We start from the raw sequence: 22,579 nt of genomic DNA on the forward strand, positions 1-22,579 counted from the left end.
ATCAGAGTTGATCTGGACCACTGGTTCCAAAAACTGGTTTCAAGGACTGGAGGGATGACCGAATTGCTTCTTCTTCTTTCAGATTAAGATCCAGGACATCTGAAACCCTATCCAGATGTCCGGCACCTTATTTCTATCACCTCAGGTGATACTTGACGCACTGAGAGATGTTCAGAATCATTCCTAGATCTTGAATAATATTTCTGAAAAGCCCTTTCAGATGGACTAAAAAGCTTGCAACTTAAATTTATTGGCAGTATGGCAAAGGAAGTCCTGTCTTGCTCTTTCCTGAAGAGCATCCTCTTGATGAGTGCTTTTGCAAGAATCCTACTGAACGTAGCCGAGCGTCATGACGTGCAGGACGTCGAGCTTTTACATAACCCGTAACTGCCTTATCACAAAGTCTTGACTGCGGTAGAGCAAACGAGATCTTCCCTTAACTCCATCCACCTTTGCGAAAAGCAATATTAATTGACAGAGACCTCTTGAATTCGCGAAACCAGATGTCTTGCTGGGTTTCGAAGAAGAAGTTGCCTGCTCACTTTAAGCTTCCTCCGAAGCACTGCTTACTTCACATTCTTTGCAGTTGAGGTAGAAGGTATCACCAAAGGTAGAGGTTAAAAATTCTTTAGGCCCAAATCTGAAAACAAGAGCTTGAAGAGTTCAACAGAAACGTTCAGCCAGGCGACACACCTGGCGTGCGCTGGTGCGCTGGCGCCACGCGTCGGCGTCCACTGGGCGCGCGGCGTCCGACGTCCGACTGGCGCACGCTCGGCGTCCACTGCGCGCGCGCCTGGCGTCCATCCGAGCGTCCCGCCCATGCCGAGCGTCCAAAGAAGCGTGCAGAAAAGCGTCACGCTCCTGACAGGCGTCAAAACAAGCGAGAGAAACTGCCTTTAGGGAAGAGCGAGAAACATCTCGGAGAAAAATCCGACTGCACGAAGCAGTCTCAGGAGAAGGGTTGATCGTGTAAGAATACGAGGGGCGAGGGAACGCCTTCTTATTCTCACAGAACAAAGCTCGGACGTCAGTGCTCAAAAGCGTCCTGCTACTACGACTTCTTTTTCGTATTTCTCGGTGGAAAGACGTACACATGTTCAGGCGACGTTCGCCTTATTACTTCTCACTGAAACGCATGACGAGAGAGAGAGAGAGAGGAGAGAGACGTGAGCGTCCTCCTCTATAAAGCTTCTATTTAGAGGGCGCGAGTCCTTCCGAAAGCTCCAACCCCTGCGCGGGGAGGACGCTTCGGAGGACGAGAAGCAATCCTTCAGGATTTGTGCACGTGCACGCACTTTGGCAGTCTGGGGATTTTAATCAGAAACTGCCGAAGGCACGCCAGATCGGTGGGGGTTCCTCGTAACCCTCCTTCGGCTTTCGACATGCTCTCTCCCCGGGTCCTGGGAGTCAAGCAGAGGTCCCGGCCTAGAGGCGAAATAAGGCCGATCTGACGCACCCTCCACTACACAAGGGGCACTGTCACTGTACTAAGCCACTTCACTATTGCTCTTTCAAGCACTTCCCATTCTAAGTTACGAATCGAAAGAGTATTAGAGAAAGGGCAATAACCTCTACAGACACTGTTTTAGGGCCCGAAGGCAACATTACAAGTTTAGGAGTAACAATAACAGAAGTAGCACTCTACACAACAATGAAGGAGAGCGATCACCTCTCACAGACATATTCATAACCCGTAGGCCATACTACAGGGTTAGGCAAAATAAAGTCTACAGGAAGGTTAGCAGGTTCACTACCCTGACTTTTGTTTACTGATTAATTGCGTACATACGAATCATACGTCTTCCTTACGGAATTAGACATGTTTACTGATTAATTGCGTACATACGAATCATACATCTTCCTTACGGAATTAGACAAAGTCTCACACTCCTTACATGACAAATCTCAACAAAGAAGCAAGACCCATACCCCTCGTGCATACCAAGTGCGGATCTCCCGAAGCTTTCGGTAGCCACACCCTATCTTTGCAGACAATCCCCTCTGAAACTAGCCTAACTAGATTCAGATATCTTATGCAAAAATGAATCAAATTCAAATCAATTTAAGATAGCGTATGCCTAGCCACAAATCCAAGTAAATAAATCAAAAGACAATTAGGTTACTTAGCGGCAATGAAGTTTCCAAAATCCTAAGACGGAGGTACTGAAAACAGGTGTTTTCAGCACCGGCGACAGAAAAATTATGAATAGAAAATGGGAATGGTTCCTGATACCCACCTCCCAGCGGCAGGAATGGGTACTAACCACCTGGCCGACCACTGCGTGTGTCGGAAGTTTTCGAAATTCTGTCGGACTTCAGAAAATACAGCTATATATATATCTGACAGGTAAGTTTCATGAACAAAAGGGAAAGTAATGAACAGTAGCTTCGTAACGAGGTAAACAAACATACGACACAGCAGGCAGAGCGGCGAAGAGCACGTCTTGTTCTGATGGTGGCCAAAAGCAACGTGAAGCTTCACCTCCCAGCCGGGCGGGACACCCGACTACTGGACAAGCAGTTAACTACCGAACCTCCTTGTTCAAAAGATTACGACTGGTTCCAGCTGCCGTTGATTACATTCCATGTGTTAAAGGACTGAGGGTTTGTATTACGTGTCGGAACAAATTAACACTACTCCACCTTCCAATCCACATTTTGGTGGGTGGAGTCTGAGATCTTTTTCCCCGAATCTCTCTCGGGGCAGCAACAACCAAGGCTCGTTGCTAGTCGGATGTTTCATCTTCAATCACAAGCTGATCATGGGCTCTTTGGATGTTGAAAGGCAGGTTCTCTGTTGCCGGTCAACAGGATTGCAGCAAGTCAGAATAAACAGCAGCTCTGCATCACACTCTGTTGAATTAAAGTCTTCCCCAACTCATCAGACATGGACATATTATCATTTTCTGCAATAATTCCCCTAGTACTCGCCTAACAAGCCTAAGGTTGAGCTACTATCAGCAGCAATTGACCTACCCTGAGCAGCTCTATCAACTCTAGAATCTCTTTCTAAATCAAAGGCGGGGTCCAGCCCAGCTGTACGAGTGACATACAGCATTCCTTCTCGTGATCGTGGCAGTCAGGAGGACCACAAGCATGATAATTTCAGTAACAACTTAACAAAAATCTTGCGCATGAGTCTCGAAACAGCTAAGCTAGCCTTGCACAACACAGGCTCTTGCTTCATGATAGCCCTTGAAATGGGCAACAAAATGGACTAGGGTCTGGTTCAGCCTTCCTAGCCTATGTTAATCTCATGGCATGACTCAAGAAATGCAGCTCGTACAACATCATCAGAACGATCAAGCTAGCCTTGCACAGCACAGGCTCTTGCATCATGATACCCCTTCGTGGACGACAAAATTGCTAGGCTCTGTTACTGATCACCTAGCCTAATGTGTGGGGCAAACAATCTAGGCTCTGTTGCAGAGCACCTAGCCTACAGTAGACATTACGTTACGATTATCACTTCCTTTGTTTTGCCGGAGGTTGGAATGTTGTTGTGAGTGACCCCAGTGCTATGACATTAAAGACCATACTCCAGCTGCCGTCGCTTGGAGACTGGTTCTTCAGGTGTATCCGGTTTGAAGGACCAGGAATGTTGTGAATTGATCACGAATAGCATTGGTAAGGCCTCGATGGTATGAGGCGGACAAACCTGCCTGTAGGGGTAAGGACCAACCCTTACGCGAGGACAATCAGGAGTAACAGTCGTTGGAATAATTTAAAATTTTATTACAAAATAAGAATTTAATAACTACATCAATGAACTAAATGGTGACGCATGAGTACAGGTGACACAGCATCCCTAATTCAAAGTGAACCTTAACGTGGTCATGTGGCCACTCAAAAGGATGAAAAAATCACTCGATTTTGAATTACACTTGATCAAACTACAAGGGACACATTCCCAAAGGTTTGTATAACAATGACAGCAATGATTTCAATTGATTAGCCCAACAATGGCCGATACAAAGTACGATTACATACTTCATGGTCACATGGCGTCGCTCGCAACTTCCCCTCACGGTCCACACAACCCCCATCTGGAGCCCACTTCCCCTTTGTTGCAAGTTAGGATTCTAAAGTCGAAAGAGGACAATCGAAAGCTGCAGGTGCTTTTTATACCCGGACGTACAAGTGAATTTATGTAATTTTAATTCTACAAAAGGAAGCATTTTCTCCTTTTGTATGCAATTTATGTTACTATAGTAATTGAGTCATTCTTCCATGGGGAGGATGAAGCAAGGAACGATAAAATCAAAATATCAAAAAGTAACCATTCCGCTTGTGCCGCCAGATTGTTGTATACGTGGCAATTCACCTACCAATGAATGTTTTGCCTACCAGCAAAGGGCAGGAAAATGGAGGTGGGCAGGCAGGGATTATGTCACTAATAAACTTGTGCACAAGTTTTCTGGGACAAATTGCGTTTTGGACGTTTATTGTGTAAAAAAATTATGTGATTCCGTTCGCTATTTTCACTTGATCTCATCATAGTACAAGCTTTATCTTTGCGTTATTTATCCTTTGTTGGCGTGAAAACAACAGTGAAATGTATTCTTTCAAGACCTGAAGTTTCGATTAAAATGATTCTCTCTCAATTTTGCAAAGAAATATCAGAAAAAACATGTAAAAGTTAAAAAAAAAGTTACTGAATCTTTATTCTCTTTAAATTTACGTAAATATTTTTCAACAAATATGCTAAAAATTTGTTACTGATTTTATTTCCTGTATGTTTTGATATTGTGTGAGCAGTAATTATAATTTTACAAAAAATAAAATTTACTACAAAAAAAACATATAAGTCGGTAAAATTTACAATTGTTTTGTTTGTAAAAGAGCCCCACAAGGGGTTACATATTAGTCATTTTCAACTCATGATAGGTAGGGAAAATTTGTAAAAAAAAAATTTCTTTCACCATGTACATTTGCATATCTTCCACTTTCCACTGATGTGTTTTTTAGTCAAATGGCTGACCTCAAAGTTTACCCAGCCTGAGGAGCTGCATGTCGATATATTTACCTATTCAGTAAGGGTTAATTGGTTAATTATGCCACAATACATCAACTTACTGTTGGCAAACGGCAGAATTTAAAATAACATGGCAAATTTCCTAAGACCATTTGTATTTTTCATAGCTGCAAACCTGAAGTCTTAACAATAGGATAATTTTCTAACGCCTACCTGGATCCGGTACAATCGCAGAGGAAAAGCAAGGAATCTTGTGAGATCTGGCAATACGTATGTATATCGGGTGAAAACTGGTCAAGGACCACGCACCCACGCTACTGCGTTCAGACTTTCCCAACTCAGGATGTCTTATCCAGACAGAGGGCCAGCTAAAGGTGGGCAGTACAATGTTAAGACCTCAGTTTGTAGCTATGAAAAATACAAATTGTCTTAGAAAATTTGTCATTTGTTCATACGCGAACAAACCTTTGGTCTTAACAATAGGATTGACTTATACTTGGAGGGAGGTACAGACATCCTAAACCAGCTGGGAGTCTACAAGGGCCTACCCACCAGTACAGCTCCAGAAGAAATATCTACCGGAGAGGGACTCATACCTGTGAGAAGCTAGATACGTACAGTGATATCCAACAACTCAGCCACTGGGTAATATACAACGATATATGGAATGAATCATTGCATAGGGAACAAAAGAGAAACTTTGACAGTCCAATAACAAACCAACACACCAGCGTTTGTCACTACTCCTTAATCCCCCTTGCTAAGGAGCGGAGTATATGCTACCAAATAGAGGGTTGGTTATTTGTATACCAAGCAACCAAACTATCAGTATGACTACCTTACTCAACTGTATCAGACCAGTCCAGCGAATGACGCGTCTACGTATTCCTCAGCCTGCCCGAAAAAAGAAGGAAAGGTATAAGAGAAAGAAAGAGACCAGCCAACTCATGCATTCTCTCATCCACACAATCATCTTAGGTAAGATACAAACTGACTAGTGGAACCTTTCTATGTGTGCCTGACAGAAGATGCCGCCAGGGGGAATCTCCCTCGGTACCTCCGACAACAACGACAGCAGATCCGGAAACCATTATGCCTGCAGCCACAGAGGGGCTTCCAAAGTCATCCTGAGACTCTGCGAAATCATCAACCTATTCAGGACCTGACGGATCAAACAAATTGGAGGGAAGGCATACACCTCCAGGTTGTCCCAGGGATGTTGGAACACGTCCTCCACTAACGCCAGAGGATCCGGGACCACCGAACAGATTATCTCCAATTTCCTGTTGAACTGGGTTGCAACAAAGGACTAGCATGAGTCTCCCCCAAACCTGGAAGTGTTTGTCTGCCACTACCTGATGAAGAGACCATTCTGTGTCTAAGATCTGATCCAGACAACTGAGCTTGTCTGTGACCAAGATCTGATCCCGACGACTGAGCTTGTCTGTGACCACATTCCTTTTGCCTGGGATATACCTGGCTGAGAGCTTTACCGAATTGCTGACTACCCACTGATGAACCTCGACGGTCAAGGCGTGAAGTTGACATGAAACCAGGCCTCCCTGCTTGTTCACATAACCGACCACCGTGGTGTTGTCCAACATGAGAACAACAAAATGACCCTCTACTTTCTCCCGAAATTACTTCAGACCCAGAAAGGCTGCCTTTAATGCTAAGTGTTGATATGCTGCTATTTATCCTCCAAACTCCAATTGCCCAAAGTAATGAGGCAGCCCAAATGAGCACCCAACCTGCGAGGGAGGCGTCTGAAAACAGAAGGAAGTCCAGGGGGAGAGAACGCAGAGGAACACCCCTCAAGAGATTTCAGTCGTCCAACCACCAACGAAGGTCCTCTCTCACTTCCAGAGACAGGGGAACCCTTATTAGGGGCGTGTCCCCTGCTGGAGACCAGAATTCCCTCAGTCTCCATTGCAGAGACCAAAGATGAAGTCACCCATGAGGGACCAGCTTCTCCAGGGAAGACAAAATTCCCAGAAGAACCTGCCACTGATGAGCTGACTGATGTGGTTGTGATAGGAAGTCGTGCCCCACCACTCGCAACTTCTCCAACCTCTGATCTGATGGGAAAACTCTTGAAACTGCCGTATCGATGACCATGCCCAGATAGAGAATCCTTTGACTGGGTACGAGGTTTTGACTTCTCTTGGTTCAATCTCTGTCCTGCAGCAGCTTCTCCCAGGAACCTGCCAAGACCAACCAAGTTGCGGTACCTCAGCAAACGGATCCCCTGAGCATGGACCCAACTTGGGACAAGAGAGAAGGCCCTTGTGAGAACACCTTTAAACTTGAAGACCCTGTCTTTGAGAGAGAAGCGAAGGAACTTTTTGGACGATAGGGATCTGAAAATGTGTGTCCTTTAAATCTATCGACAACATGAAGTCACTTTCCCTCACAGCTGCCAACACCGATCGTGGGGTCTCCATCTTGAACTTCGTCTTCCTCTTAAAATGATTCTAGGTGGATAAGTCGATCACAGGTCTCCAACCCCCTGACGCCTCGGGCACCAAGAAGGTGTGACTGTAAAACCCCGGAGACGGACGCACCAATTCCTCTATTGTATCCTTGTCCAGCATCTTCTGCACTTCCTCCTGAAGAGCCAAGAACTTCGGAGAATCTGTGGGATACACCCGCCTGAGCAGAGTCTTGTCCGAGAGCAGGGGAGAGAAGTCAAATGGCAGTAGATACCCCACCTGAAGGACATCTATTACCCACTTCTCCACCCCATAACTCTGCCACCTGGCCCATTGGCCCGCCAGGCAGCCCCCACCTGTGGCAAAGGAGAGGGAGAGCACCTAACCTATCGACGACCCCCCTTATTTCTGCCCCTGGAGTCCCTTCTTGACCTGAAAGAGCGGGAGTGAAAGGGACGTTGGTCCTCTGACCTAGATTGGGACAAATGGGAAGGCCCTGCCAAACCGAACTCCTAGATGGCCTACCAGGCAACGACCTCCTTGACTGCTGTTGGGCAGAGGGAGGAGGAGGGTCCGGACGTCTCTGAAAACGAGACTCTGACCAAATTTGACACAGCCAGGTGCACTAACCTGTCCTTCATGTAAGCCCAGCATCAGTCTATCGCGTCCTCCAGCTCAGTCCAAGGGAACAGAAACTGAGATTCTGAAAGGTCCCCAATCCTCAACGCCAACAAGGACTCAGGGTCAACTGATCTTGCTATCCTGGACAAAGTCGCATCTCTTATGATCAAGAGAAGATTAGCCGACAAATTGACGCCTAGGTGTGCGAGATACGAGAATAACTTGCCTGCGGACTGCAACAAACTGGCAAGAGAAGAAGCACTCACTAACCCCTCTGGGGACCTGTCAAACGTTATCTTGGAAATGACTGTCGACCAGAAGTCCAACCAAGAAACTGTCTGTAACATGGAGGCTGCCAAAACTGAGGCATCTTGTGGAGACAAGGGCAGCGCCACCGACCTCACCAGCTTCCAAGTCAACCCTGGCTTCAGACGAATGACGTCCAGGTCAAGATGACGAGACAGTAAGTAGGCAGAGTTTTTACCGTAATACTTCCTATGCCTCATGAGTCACACGTACATGCAAAAGAGAAGCGTCTCGAACACTTGACAAAGAACAAGAATTCCTCGGAGTCGAACCCCAGGCAGCATCATGAGACAAAACACTCCTGCTGCACTAATTCCACATTCACAACCTTTGATCTCTTTACAGGCGCCTAAAGATCCTAATGGCGACGAATAGGCCCTGGTGCTGAAGAAGCAGAAGAATTAGCAACGTGCACAAACATGCAAGGTTGCAACACACTCGCGACTCTATGCAGAGGACGAAGCAGCCACTGCAGATCGCACAGGGGATGAAACACTAATACTCTCAGGAAGACTAACACTCACAGGAACACGGGCATGCTGCTCCTCACTCATAGACGAAGAAAAGGCAAAGTCCTTAACCTTCCCATGCTTGATACGCCGACGCAGTGGAGATGGGGGAGAAGGAGACGATGACAGCACTGAATCCTTACACAATCTCTTGGCAGAAGGAAGGGGCGACGCAACACCCTTGTCCCCAGTCCTCCCAGCATGGCAGCAAACCTATCTTCCAAAGCAGAGTCCAATCTCTTAAGAACTGCCTGACATAAAGCCTCAGACGGATTAGCAAGAGAGGGCGCTGACGACATGGAAGGGAGATGGGGCTTACTGGATGGTAGCGATGACATCATGGGAGCAAACAATGACGACACAGATGAGTGAGGCATCACAGCAGAGGAAACTGGGACTGACGTCACTAGCGGCACTGACGCCACAGCTTTCCCTAGACCCAAGGAGGAAGCAGGCACCACTAGCGGAGTGATACAAAATGGCTGACCCCGTGATGTCACCAGCAGAACTGACGCCACGGCTTCTCTCTGACTTGAAGAAGCAGCAAGTGTCACTGGCAGAGCAATACAATATGACTGACCCTGGCTACCAACGAAGACAAGGCCAGGAGAAGGGGGGGAGAGCTTGGGTAGTCTGAGGGGGGAGGCGAGCATCCATGAAGTGCTTCAGCAAACCCTCCAAGGAGGGTGAACCCCGTAAACCAAGTGCCGCCATTTTGGACGCCTCCGACTCTGAAACAAAAGAAACTGATGAAAAAGCCTCCTTCCTTGTGGGAAGTAAATTAACTCGAGGAAGAGGGGCGCATTACATAATAAATCAGCCTGAAGGCCTCCCGATACTTCAAACGACAAATCAATGAAAGAAAAAGAAGGAGACAAAAGGCACTACACTAGTATGGGGTATGACTCTGGCAGGAGACGAAGCATCGGGGAAAGGAGATGAAAATCCCTCCCATGAAGGAAGGGTAGAAACTCTACAATGCTCCCTCTTACTATAAAATAACTTCCACTGCTCTCTAGGCCACACATGACATTCCAGGCAGGGATTCATTATGGTACCGTATATTAGAACGATAACCACTGTATATGGAGTGTGGATCTGTCGCTGAAGAAGCCAGGAAACAAGAACACAGGAAACCTTGAGTTCCCGGGCACATACGTTGGCGAGGCCAAGAAGGAGCAGAAGCCATAATACAAGCACATGCACACAGAATCACAAGCGAAAACGGGCAAAGAACCGGGTAAAAAGCGGAGAGAGGGTAACCGCGACTCTCACCCAGGCGGTTAAGAAAAAACTGAACACAGTAGCGTGGGTGCAGGGACCTTGACCAGTTTTCACCTGATATACACATGCGTTGCCAGATCTCACAAATTTCCTTGCTTTTCATCTACGATTTAACCGGATCCAGCTAGGCGCTTGAAAATTATCCTATTGCTAAGACCAAAGGTTTGTTCGCATATGAATAACATGAGGATTTTGCAAACAAATAGTAGGTACTAATAAGTGAAGAATGCAAGAAAAGGAGAGATTAAATAAGTTTTCACAAGAAGGTCATTTAAACAAACAATGGAAGGCACACAGAAGCTGAACGCAGCGCCAGTGTTTTGAGTTACTTTTACAGTGGTAAAAAATTGTAAGAAACAATTGTCACCAAATAGGTATTTTACCATAAAAAAAAAAGTGATTGGGCAAATTGAGTTTAAGTGAAAGAAATGGGCGAATAATCATCCTAGCCCAGCTGATAAGTCAGTAGGAAGCAGACACCCATCTTCCCTCTCCTCTCCTCTCTATCCTCTCACTCAGTGCACCAAACACTGGGTCAAGTAAGAATTTTTCTATTATTATTATTATTATTACTGTATTGCATTTGATTGTTTTCATGTTTTATCATTATATATGTTATATTTATTGTGAAATAATTTTTTTGTGAATTTATGCTGCTTTTATGTATATAGTAAAGATTTTACTGTCTCTCCTTCTCTCCTCAACATTATCATGCCACATGATAACTTAAAAATCATTCACTCATTATTCCTAAAAAATTTAAACATTCTCTCCCTCTACCTCAGGTTAGCTGTGCATCACCACAATGACAAATGTTTTGTTAATCGTTCATACTAAATTTTATTGTGAAAAGCTTTGTTCTTTCATTTACTATTTTGTTGTATATGGTTAAACTATGCTGTTTCACTTGGCGCACCGAACACTGGCTCAATAAGACATTTTTTCTGTATTGCATTGATTGTTTTCATATTTTTATCACTACACTGGGTGAATTAAGACTTTTTTTTCTGTACTGCATTTGATAGTTTTCATATTTCATCACTATGTTAAATTTATTGTGAAATTCCCTTTTTAATGTGAATTGTTATTGCTTTTACATACATACAGTGATGTTTTAATTCTCTCTTCCCCTTCTCATTAGCACATCAACACTCCCTTGGTCAGTCTCAAGTCAGCTGAGAGTGACATCATCATGGTGACATATGATTTTGTACATCTTTTATGCTAAATTTTATACTGAATTGCTTTATTCTTTTATTTATTTTGTATATGTAAATGAAAACAATGTTGATACAGTTTTTCTTGTCGGATGCAGTAGGTCGTCAAATACAAGTACGTATGTATAAATAAGATAATCGGTCAGTTCATAGTTTGAACATTTGTTCAACAAATGAGACAAAATTTCCTCGAAAATTTATTTCGAAAAATGGAATGTTCAACATGAGAAACATTCAACAAATGAGGTACCACTGTATTTTAATAGTTCAAATACCAAATACATAAAAAATGTATATTTGTTAATAGTTCAGACACCAAATATATAGAAAAAGTTATACTATTTGGTCATGAAAATAATATGAAAATACAGTAATCTGTGAATATTGCTCTATGAAAAAAAAATCAGCAAATAGGTGAATTTTCCACAAATAATTTGGGGATATGCTCCACAGAAAAATCAGCGAATAGGTGATTTTTTCTGAGAACAACTTGGAGATATGTTATACAGAAAAATCTGTGAATAGGTGAAGAAGTGGATGTTAACTGTGAATAAGCATGAGTTGACTGTACAATAGAAAACTATTCCTCTCATCCATTCCACTGAAATCTTCCCCACCTTTTAACCATTCTTAGGCACTTCATCACACTATGACTGCGACACCACAACAGCTCACTTCTATAATTAACAACTCCTGATACCGTTCCATTCTTCAACTTCTTAACTGCCTTCTTCAAATCCTAAACAATTATTTTCACAAGCAGGTTAATCATTCAAAACTAAACTATAAATCTGAATGACCAACATGTAGTTATCTATTTTTGCTTGCACGATAGATCTGGTAACTTGAAACTGAATGAGTAAACTAATCCATAAGTATCACACAGTACATACACACTGATAGGATAAAAACGTGTGCAAAGTACTTACAGTAAGCTCAGTTGCCTTCCCTTGTTCTTCTATAATATGTTTCTTGAGAACCTGGTTCTGGGCTCGAAGCTAGAAAAAAACAATGGCTATTAGAAAGCTGAAACAACTTCTACTTAAATAAAAATAAGATACAAAACTATCTTATTCTAAATAATCATAATTTGCATGATAGAATTAATCATTTGGATACTTGCCTACTGTTAAAGTTAGCCTACATCTTTGCACCATCATGTGTGATTGGCATTTAAAAAATTCAAATTACATTAGGACTGTCACAGTAGTCACCTGATTTCCAAGATGTGGGGAGGCTGGATGAGTTTCCATTTCAACAGTAGGTAAGTAACCAAATAATGAATTTTATCATGAGCAGCATCATCAAATATTTGGAATGAATCTTACCTACAGTTAAAGTCAGCTGACTGCCACATTGAACGAGGGTGATGGGTAAGTGTGGCCTGAGACAACGTTCAGCCAAGCAAAATAAAAGCTTTTTATGGGAGAAAAAACTTCTCAACATTCCTACCTGTTGTGTGATCCTTACTGGCAAAGACTGTAGCCAGACATTGGAACTACAACAGGGTGTAAGGCCCCTGTAGCAAGACTTGTCAGAGGATCCTTACAGGGAAAAAAAAAAAAAAAAAAAAAAAAACAAAAAAAAAAAAAAAAAAAAACTATCTCATAGAGTACCAGTGACTCCTGTGCCTAAACTAAAGACACTGCAACCTTCATAATTATGAAGTTATGCTCCTATACTGTACACCAATGTGTACCTTCATGCTCCCAAAATTAAAGAGTGGGATTCCCTAACAACTAATGAGAAGATAGGAAGCAAGGTTGCTATCATATTTGGTTCAGGAGAAAGGGTCCCCCATTGCAAGACTTCATGTACAAAACACAGTTGCGAGCACATTAGTACATTGTGTTATGAGCCAAGCTAGGGTAAAAAACCGCATGGTACAGGGGTGGACCATTTACGATCAATGTGTACAACCCCAAGAAAAGTACATTATAACGCGTCCTGACACCGGAGTAGAGGTCTTTGGCTCCGTTTCTCACCAACAACAAGTCGCGTCTGATGCCCATCTCCGATGTCAGGACGTGTTATAATGTACTTATTTTGGGGTTGTACACATTGATCGTACATGGTCCACCCGTACCATGCGGTTTTTTACCCTATTAAACACTAAACAGTTTCCTAGCTTGCTCTTACAACTGTTCACCCCTTCCCAAAGGCTCTGCTTCCATGATAATGCACCTTACCATAATGTGTGATAACTTATTTGCTCTAACAGGAACTGAGGTAGAAGTAAACTAAAAGACGTTGGTTAACGGATTCATCTTCAGCAAAAGGAAGCGAAAATGGAACCTCACAAGTTATGTACCACTTAAATATTAAGGGGAATCAAACAAAAACAAGGTTGAAACTTCTACTAAAGTCTAAACAGAGGAACAGAGATGGAAGAGATGACCATGCTGGAACGTCAGCAATGACACCACAGAAGGTTCTAGGTGAATTCGTCTACAACAATTCGTCACTCTTTTATTTCCCACTACTGAAGAATAACAAAATTCAGAAAAAAAAAAAAAAAGAAAAAAAAAAAACTTGCCAAAAAAAAAAAGGGGATTGCCAAAAAAACAAAAGATAGTTATCTATCACTTTGGAACTATAGTTAAATGAAGAGGATAGTCACAGAAAATAAGGACACCCAGAGATATTTTGGGGGGAGGGGTCGTTCGACGTCCCCCGACCCCACTCGGTACAGGCCTGGATTACCATTTTTGTCATGTTATCTTGTATATCTATAGATTGCACGTATTATACTATTTGTATATTCCATGTACATATACGGCCCTGCATTGAAATAAAGGATATTATTAGGTATTATTATGGTAGATCTAGGTATCAACTACCTAAGTGTTGGATATTTAAGAAATTACAGTTTTCTATAGTATTTCAGTTGCTTATTAAGAATTTACCGTTATCTATGGGAGGTCGACTGTAATTAACCCCCTGGGACCATTGCTACACATGGCGAAATACATTTGACGCCCCAAACGCTAGTGGCTGTCGTATTCGCGGGACCACTCCTGGCAGTCTATATGGAGTTAGCTAGTATTATACCTTCGAATGATTATTATTAATGTTACCATTATTATTATTGTATTATTATTGATATGCATGACGTCCTTTGGGCGGTCCAGACCCACCAAACCCGGGCTACATCAGGCTAAGGTTAGGTTAGGTAAGGTTAAGGGAAGACGTAGGGTAGGACGAACCAAACCTGAAGAGAAAGGGAAGGAGACAAAGGGCCAATGAGAAAGGGAAGGCATAGGGTCAGGAAGACGAGAAAGGGAAGGCATAGAGTAACGAAGAATAGGAGAAGGCACAGGGCAAGGAAGAAGAAGAAGAAGAACCTGGAGCGAAAGAAAGGGATGGCATAGGAATGACGAGGAACCAAACCTAAAACAACGAAAGAAAGGGAAAACAAAGTTCCACGAAGCAAAAGAAGAAGAAGAAGATGAAGATTCTGACTCGAAGACGACCCTGGACAAAGGGACCTACGAACTGTCACCACCTCCTACTCCCCCCTCCTGCAGGATGACAAGAGGCCAGGGGAAGAAGGAAGCGTCTCCTTTTTACCTTCGTGTATTCCGTAGCGAGTTTCTGATATTTGGCCTGAATGTCCGGGGAATCCATTTCAGGGGACGTCTCTTGTTCCTATGGCTCTCGTCGCTGTATCCTCTTCCTCACTCTGACAGTTCGTAATCATTTACTTACTTCTTCTTTCCGCTCCTCTCCTCCCCCCTACGGCAGGAGAAAAACATTACTGTACGACCCCGAGTCTCTCTCTCTCTCTCTCTCTCTCTCTCTCTCTCTCTCTCTCTCTCTCTCTCTCTCTCTCTCTCTCTCTCTCTCTCTCTCATATTATGGAAAAATATAAACAAGAGGATATCGCATATATATCATTTGGTTCACCTTGGGCATACGATAAATTTACTCTCTCTCTCTCTCTCTCTCTCTCTCTCTCTCTCTCTCTCTCTTATAGTATGGAAAAATGACTAAAATATTCAATGCAAAAGAGGATATCGCATATATGTCATTTGGTTCACCCTGGGCATACGATAGACTCTCTCTCTCTCTCTCTCTCTCTCTCTCTCTCTCTCTCTCTCTCTCATATGGAAAAAATGACTTAAATATTCAATAAACAAGAGGATATCGCATATATATGTCATTTGGCTCACCCTGGGCATACGATAAATTTACTTGGTCGCATTCCATTGTTTATTTTATGGAATTTGCATTACACCTAAGGGAGATTTTATTATATATATATATATATATATATATACACTTTCCGTATTAGATGAGTACCTAACCAGAAAAAAAAGGAAATACAATGTTCGCTGCTCATAACATTTCAATGCATCTCGATCCAACCTTCCCCTTTAAGCTAAATATACCATTTTACTGCTTCCAGTATCTCCATGTTTCTTTCTCCTCCGCATTTTTCATTCTTGTCTCTTTCAGGATCCTTCAAAGTATCTACTTTTCCGGTCCACATCATTTCAAAATTTGATCATCGAAAGCGCTCCTTGTTAATCGTGAATATTATGCATAATAGTAGATTCACATCAGCCTGCATTTGAAGACAAGGCCAGTCCCTTACGATTCTCCTGATTGGCTGTTGATAAGCCAATCACAGGGCTGAAAACCCTCAGTCTCTCGAGAGAGTTCACATAGGTAGGATGTATGTTCCACCGCTCCTGAGGGATACGTCTTTCAAACATATCCCTCAGGAGAGGTGGAACATACATCCTTCCTATATGAACTCTCCAGAGAGAGTGAGGGTTACTAGCCCTGTCATTGGCTTATCAACAGCCAATCAGGAGCATCGTAAGGGACAGGCCTAGACATCAAAAGCAGGTTGATGTGAATCTACTATAGATGACCAACCTTGCCTGTCTGGGTATAATCTCTGAATAACAACAGATAAACTCTCTCTCTCTCTCTCTCTCTCTCTCTCTCTCTTGATAAGATAGTTACTTCAGTTATATTGCCGAGCATTTTTGACATTTTATATTCCACCACTTCTTGGGGCTGAACTTGGACTTGAAGGGCATCAGGAGTGTTTCTATTCAACCAAGCGACCTTGAAAACTATGGATTAGGCACTAATATCTATCGTTTTTGGTTATATTTACGTCACCCCCTTCCTGCTCCCCCTACATATCAGCGCTGAACTTGGCCTTCAAGGACATCAGAAGTGTCCCCATTCATTTCAGCGACCTCAAAAACTATGGATAAGACACTATATATCTGTTATTTTTTTATTATTCTTACGTGCCAACCCATTCCCACCCCCTTCTCATTGGGGCTGAACTTGGAATAGTGCCACTCCCGATGCCCTGTAAGTCCTTGGACTTAAAGGGCATCGGTAGTGTCACTATCCATTTCAGCGACCTCGACAACTACGGATTAGATACTATTATCTGACGTTTTCTGTGAGTTTTTCCCACCCCCTTTTCTCTCCCTCCCTATTGGGGCTGAACTTGGACTAAACGTCATCAGGAGTGTTGCTATTCTTCTCAGCAACCTCAAAAACTATGGATTAGACACAAAGATCTGTTGTTTTCTGTAATTTTTACATTTCACCCCTTCCCACAAATGCCCCGGCCCTTTATCCAACAGATGGTCCAATTTCAATTCTGTTTTCACCATTGGGGTGAATAAAGCCACAATTTGAACACCGGTAAGGGCTTGATGGTGTGATCAAGGCGGACCTTGCATGAGGGTAATGGAAGTAATAGCCAACACGATTTTATTACAATTTTATTACAAAAATAAAGCTTTATGAATTAAAATAATACAAAACAATGACACATGTATAATGGGAACATATCTTCCATAAACTAATGCAAAAAACTTAGAGGGGCCACGCAACCGCTCAAAAGTATGAAAAATCACTCGAAATGTATTAAGAATCTGACAAATCAACGAGGGACACATCCCCAAAAGTTCATTAAACAATGATTATCACTATTCCGGAACACTAGCCCAACGATGGCTAAAATAAAGAATGATTACTTACTTCTAGATTTCATGGTCATGTGACGTCGCTTGCAACTTCCCTTCATGATTGTGTTCACATGTGCATGCAGCCCCTACTCTGCCCGTAAGAGATCTGGATTTTGTTATGTCTGATAGAGCGGTGGCTGCAGGCGCTTTTTATACCCGGGCGGGCTAGTCAGTTTCAAGAAATTTTAGTTCTTTAAAAAGGACGTATTTTCTACTCTCATATGTAATTTATGTTATCACAACAAATGTGTCATTATTTCATGGAGGGGAGGGCGGAAGCAAAGAGTGATTAAATAAAAAAACTCATAATAGGACCATTCTGCTTGTGCCACCAAATCGTCGTATACATGGCAATTCACCTACCAAGGAATGTTTTGCCTACCAACAAAAGGTTGAAAAGTGTAAGTGGACCAGTGGGATTACGTCACAAAAAACTTGTACATGAGTTTTTTTGCGACAACCATGACCTTTCCCAGTTTGATATTGACTTATATTTAAAATCTCATCAAAATCAGCCAAGAAATGTGGATTTGTATAGTGTTCATACATACAAAAAACACATTTTCTCATTTATATAATGTAGATACAATACATGCTATCTTCCTTTGCTGGGAAGTGGGGATGCCACTCATTCTACAGTCGATTTCCATTAAACTTTATTTCAATTTATTTATTTTTTACATGTCGTAACATAGTTCAAAGTTATCAAAACTAAAGCAGTTTGAGATAAAAGTAATGTTTTTTCTTTTTTTTAAGAAAAAAGTACAGTAATTAATCACGGTTTCGTTGTCTCTTGCCATTCTAGAATGAAGTGCAGTGCGTCACACACACTCACACACACACTCACACACATACACACACACATATTATGAATAACTTGATCACGAAGTATATAAAACGTGATGCTATGTATAAATAAAGGTTTTTGCCACGAAGGAAAAATGGAAAGCGAGATAGGCAAGAACTTTCGGTCTAGCACGACCCTTTACTAAGGCACAACTGATCTGCGGAGGAAAAACATAGTAAAAGTAGGCTTAATATCCAAACTGACATTACAAGATTAGCAATAAGGTCGATTTCACTCTACAGAAACGAGGAAACGCCTGAGGGCAAGATTAGCGATTTTTAGGCAGCCACACCTTGGAGGAGCAACACACGTGGTCAACAGATGATTCATCCAGAAAACAATACATTTTGAAAAAAACAAGGAGGCATATACAACTTATTACAATGAAATTTACACAAATGTTCCCAAAAAATGATTGAAAAGACGAAAAAAGGATATAAATATATCGAGCAAGAGAATGAGAGAGAGAGAGAGAGAGAGAGAGAGAGAGAGAAATAAAGATAACTGATGTAGATACATGTGGGAACTAATTAATTAGTAGTTCATTTATTTTAAGGTCCTTCATAAAAACATTTTACAAATATATGGGTCCAAATGGTAGCAATCCCAGACTAAAATTTAGGTTGTTTTTATTAGTGATTTGTATAATTGCTGATTCCAGTAAATTTCTTGAAACATAATCATTAGATCTAGCAATTACAGAGGTATCGCCCCAATTAATTCAATGAGATTTTTCACTCAGATGGATAAACAGTGCATTTGAAGTCTGGGCTGTTCTAACTGAATACACATGCTGCTTATTACTTACACATAAATTTTTACTTGACTGACCAACGTAAAAAGATGGGCAATCCTTACAAGGAATTTTGTAAATGATGTTGTTATTTGTTACGGGACTATTCTTAACTAACATATCTTTAATGGTATTGTTATTAGAGAACACTACATTAACATTAAACGATTTAAATATTGATCTTATGGTTTCAAATCCACGAAAGTAAGGCAAGCTAAGTACATCTCTAGGGATTTCTTTTTCATTACTAGCAACACTATAAAACTTTTTGTGAGGTTTTTGATAACATAAATCAATTATATGAGGTGGGTAGCAGAGATCGTTTCCTATCTTTTTTATGTTTTCTATTTCTTGGTCAAGATATTGTGGACTCGTGATAATACGCTTTTCATTTTTCCTTAGTGGCAAAAAGCTTTATTTACACACATAATATATATATATATATAGTTATATATATATATATATATATATCTATATATATATATATATATATATATATATATATATTATTGGCTATAAAATTTCGAACTCAGAGCATCACGTTTAAATAGCATATTAGGCATCTACTTTCTTCTAACGTTTTTCTTTTCACCATTTCTTCTTCTTCTTCATAAAAAGATATAAGCAATCCACTCGAATATTCTGAAAACGAAGCGCACGGGCAGCGAATAAATTTAGACAAACTGCAAAAACAGCAGATGAGGAAATATTTTTAAATTGTTCGAGGAGAGAGAGAGAGAGAGAGAGAGAGAGAGAGAGAGAGAGAGAGAGAGAGAGAGAGAGAGAGAGTTACGACTGGAAGTATATTTCACGAAACCTTCAGCCTTTATCGTCTAACGATGGTCATTATGCTAATCGCTAGCACTAATGACATATTACAAGCTATCATTTCCTCTTTCTTGAGCTTGTTAAGTGATTGTTATACAGCGACTACAGATCCATTGTCCATCTACGTAGTTTTGTATTGTTCATCTACGTAGTTTTTGCAGGAGCTGAACAGAGATCCTTTGTTTTTTCCTGAAAATTTTTAGAGCGAATTCCATGACGCTGTACTGGGTCACGCCGTTTCAACCAGCATTTCTTATTCAGTCGTATGATGATGCAGTTATCATCACGTTTCTGGTGAAATCGTTCTGGTGGTTTGTTTATGAAAATGAGTTTGCTAGCACACTCACTGTCTGTGGCTTTACTCATTTTCTCTGTTAACTTGCATCGAATTTCACCGAACCGTCCGTACTATGTTTCTGGTGCTAACCTGATATTCTCTCTCTCTTTCTCTTCTTCTTCTTGCCCTGGGACCAATCCTTGCCTATTATCTATTTTAATCACTTTTTGTTTCAGACTTAATATATCTCAGTCATTCAGATTTTGCTTCCAAATAAATTCAAAATGATTTTATATAAAATAATACGTCGTTACCCGAGTTTTTATTGTTCCAGTCAAGTCCTGTCTGAAAGTAACGCTCTTATTTCGGGGTGGACACTTCTTTCGTCTCCCTTCTCCACGGAATTAATTCAAAGGGCGCTTCTTTGGCTAATTGTTATCTAGTCGTCGTGAATCTACTCTAGTATACAATCTACATTGTTTATTGCTAGAATTTACGTTCACCCCCGAGCGTGCAATATAGAATACTAAACATAGTACTAAACGTGGCGAAAGCTCAATGGGACACCGTGTTTAGTACTAGCCCTACGGGAATCAAATTATATATATGATGTGGTCTAGAAATTATATTAATAAGCGACATCTTTGATTCCTTAGGGACTAGTGGTACTAAAGACAGCAACCCATCAAGTTGGTTATTCCAATAGAAATTGGGAAGCCTCTTCATAATTCTTGGATATATCGTTATTAAGCAAAGGAAGCACCTGCTCTGGAATTGTATCGACACTTTTGTCCGTAAATTCAGAAAGTTCAGTACAATATAATATATAATGACTATAACGTCGTATGAGAGTTTGGCTCGCTACGTAAGTTTACACGAAAAATTACTACCATAACCAACATATTCCCACGAATACTTGTATCCTAACCTTGACCTCATTATAAATATGCCAGTTTTGGACAGAGCTTCGCCCTATACGTAGTCTCATACCTTTCTTTATTTGACGAAAACTTACAACACCAGCAAATGCAATATCAACAGAAGTTAAGTATATCTTAGTTTTATCAGACCACTGAACTGATTAACAGCTCTCCTAGGGCTGGCCCGAAGGATTAGATATTTTTACGTAGCTAGGAACCCATTGGTTACCTAGCAACGGGACCTATAGTACAACTTATTGTGGAATCCGAACCACATTATATCGAGAAATGAATTTCTATCGCCAGAAATAAATTCCTCTGGTTCCGCGTTGGCCGAGCCGAGAATCGAACTTCAGACCACAGGATTGACAGCCGAGCGCGAAATCCACTTGTCCAACGAGGATCTAACATCACCAGAAGTTGTACACGTTGCATCTTTTGCTAATTTGTCAGCGACTTCATTTAAGTAGCCTATATACCTGTATGTGAGAAGGTATCCAGTAAAATTGAACGTAAAAACCACTCCGTTCTCTCTTCTTATTAATCAGATCCTTACACCGGTATACCAAAACAGCGCTGCGAAAATATGCGCATCCCGCTTTTCACCTGCTACAATTGTCAGTCCTTCGTGAATTGCATGTAACTCTATCGGCTGTTGTCGTAGAGCTATTATCCTGTATTCGTTTGGAAATCATCATTAACAGATAAGCTACATCACAAAATATATGAAAAAAAAATTATATTTTGGAAAATTAAGTATTAGTAGTAAGATGACACTCAATCTCTTTGTAATCCTATTTCTCTGTACAAATCTCTCTCTACCTTTGCACATAACCGTGGATTGAAAACAGTACTGTACAACATCAGAACTTAACAGGATGTTAGACAATTTCTGCGAATAGCTGTTTGCTCGATTTGTAGCATTAAACCTTCCTGATAACTTTGCGATTATCATCCCCGTATTTCTTTCCCCTCTTCTTATCATTCGAACAACAGCAATAGAGACACAACCTCTCATTTCTTCAGTTCCTCCTCCGAATAACTTACCAATGCAGGCGCTGACTAATCGATAACTGAGCGCACTTTACTAATGTAAACAATCCTTAAAAACCGGAAATGCCTGCCTCCGCTTAACCTCTGTTTTGCAAGCACTTTACTAATGTAAACAATCCTTAAAACCGGAATGCCTGCTCCCTTACCTCTGTTTGCAAGCACTTCTAATGGTTTAAGTCTCGCCAGACGAAGATTTCTAACGTAGTTTATCTTGAACTTGGTCATTTAAAATTTACATACATTCAAAGATACTCGCAGCTGTCTACTTTCTCTAAGACCTTCCCATTACATGATAATGAATTATTTGTCTGTCTACAAGTCTGTGGTTTGTTCTTATTTTCATTTACAACCAAACCCATATTTTTATGGGCTGCTAGGAAGCAAGAGCCCGTGCCAGTACAAAGCTGGCTTGATCTAGACCACCAAACCCATATGCAGACAAGTTTTGCAGCTCCACCATTGTTAACGGCGAAGTAGCATAAGAATCACATTGTATAAGAATATCATCAGCA

General features: G+C 41.5%; 1 protein-coding gene across 1 annotated transcript in view; it reads right to left on the bottom strand.

Moving 5' to 3' along the window:
• The window catches only part of LOC135205205 (protein phosphatase 1 regulatory subunit 21-like), a 70,240-nt gene extending 55,135 nt beyond the window's left edge, over positions 1 to 15,105 (bottom strand). Inside the window, exons 1-2 of the mRNA XM_064235568.1 lie at positions 14,915 to 15,105; positions 12,274 to 12,342 (exon numbers count right to left, since the gene is read on the bottom strand). Of these exons, the coding sequence (XP_064091638.1) occupies positions 12,274 to 12,342; positions 14,915 to 14,971 (126 nt within the window). The 5' untranslated portion in view covers positions 14,972 to 15,105. The remainder of the gene's footprint in view (positions 1 to 12,273; positions 12,343 to 14,914) is intronic.
• Positions 15,106 to 22,579: the final 7,474 nt, after the last annotated feature.

The sequence above is a fragment of the Macrobrachium nipponense genome, chromosome 49 (genome assembly GCF_015104395.2).
Source record: "Macrobrachium nipponense isolate FS-2020 chromosome 49, ASM1510439v2, whole genome shotgun sequence".
Classification (NCBI taxonomy): domain Eukaryota; kingdom Metazoa; phylum Arthropoda; class Malacostraca; order Decapoda; family Palaemonidae; genus Macrobrachium; species Macrobrachium nipponense.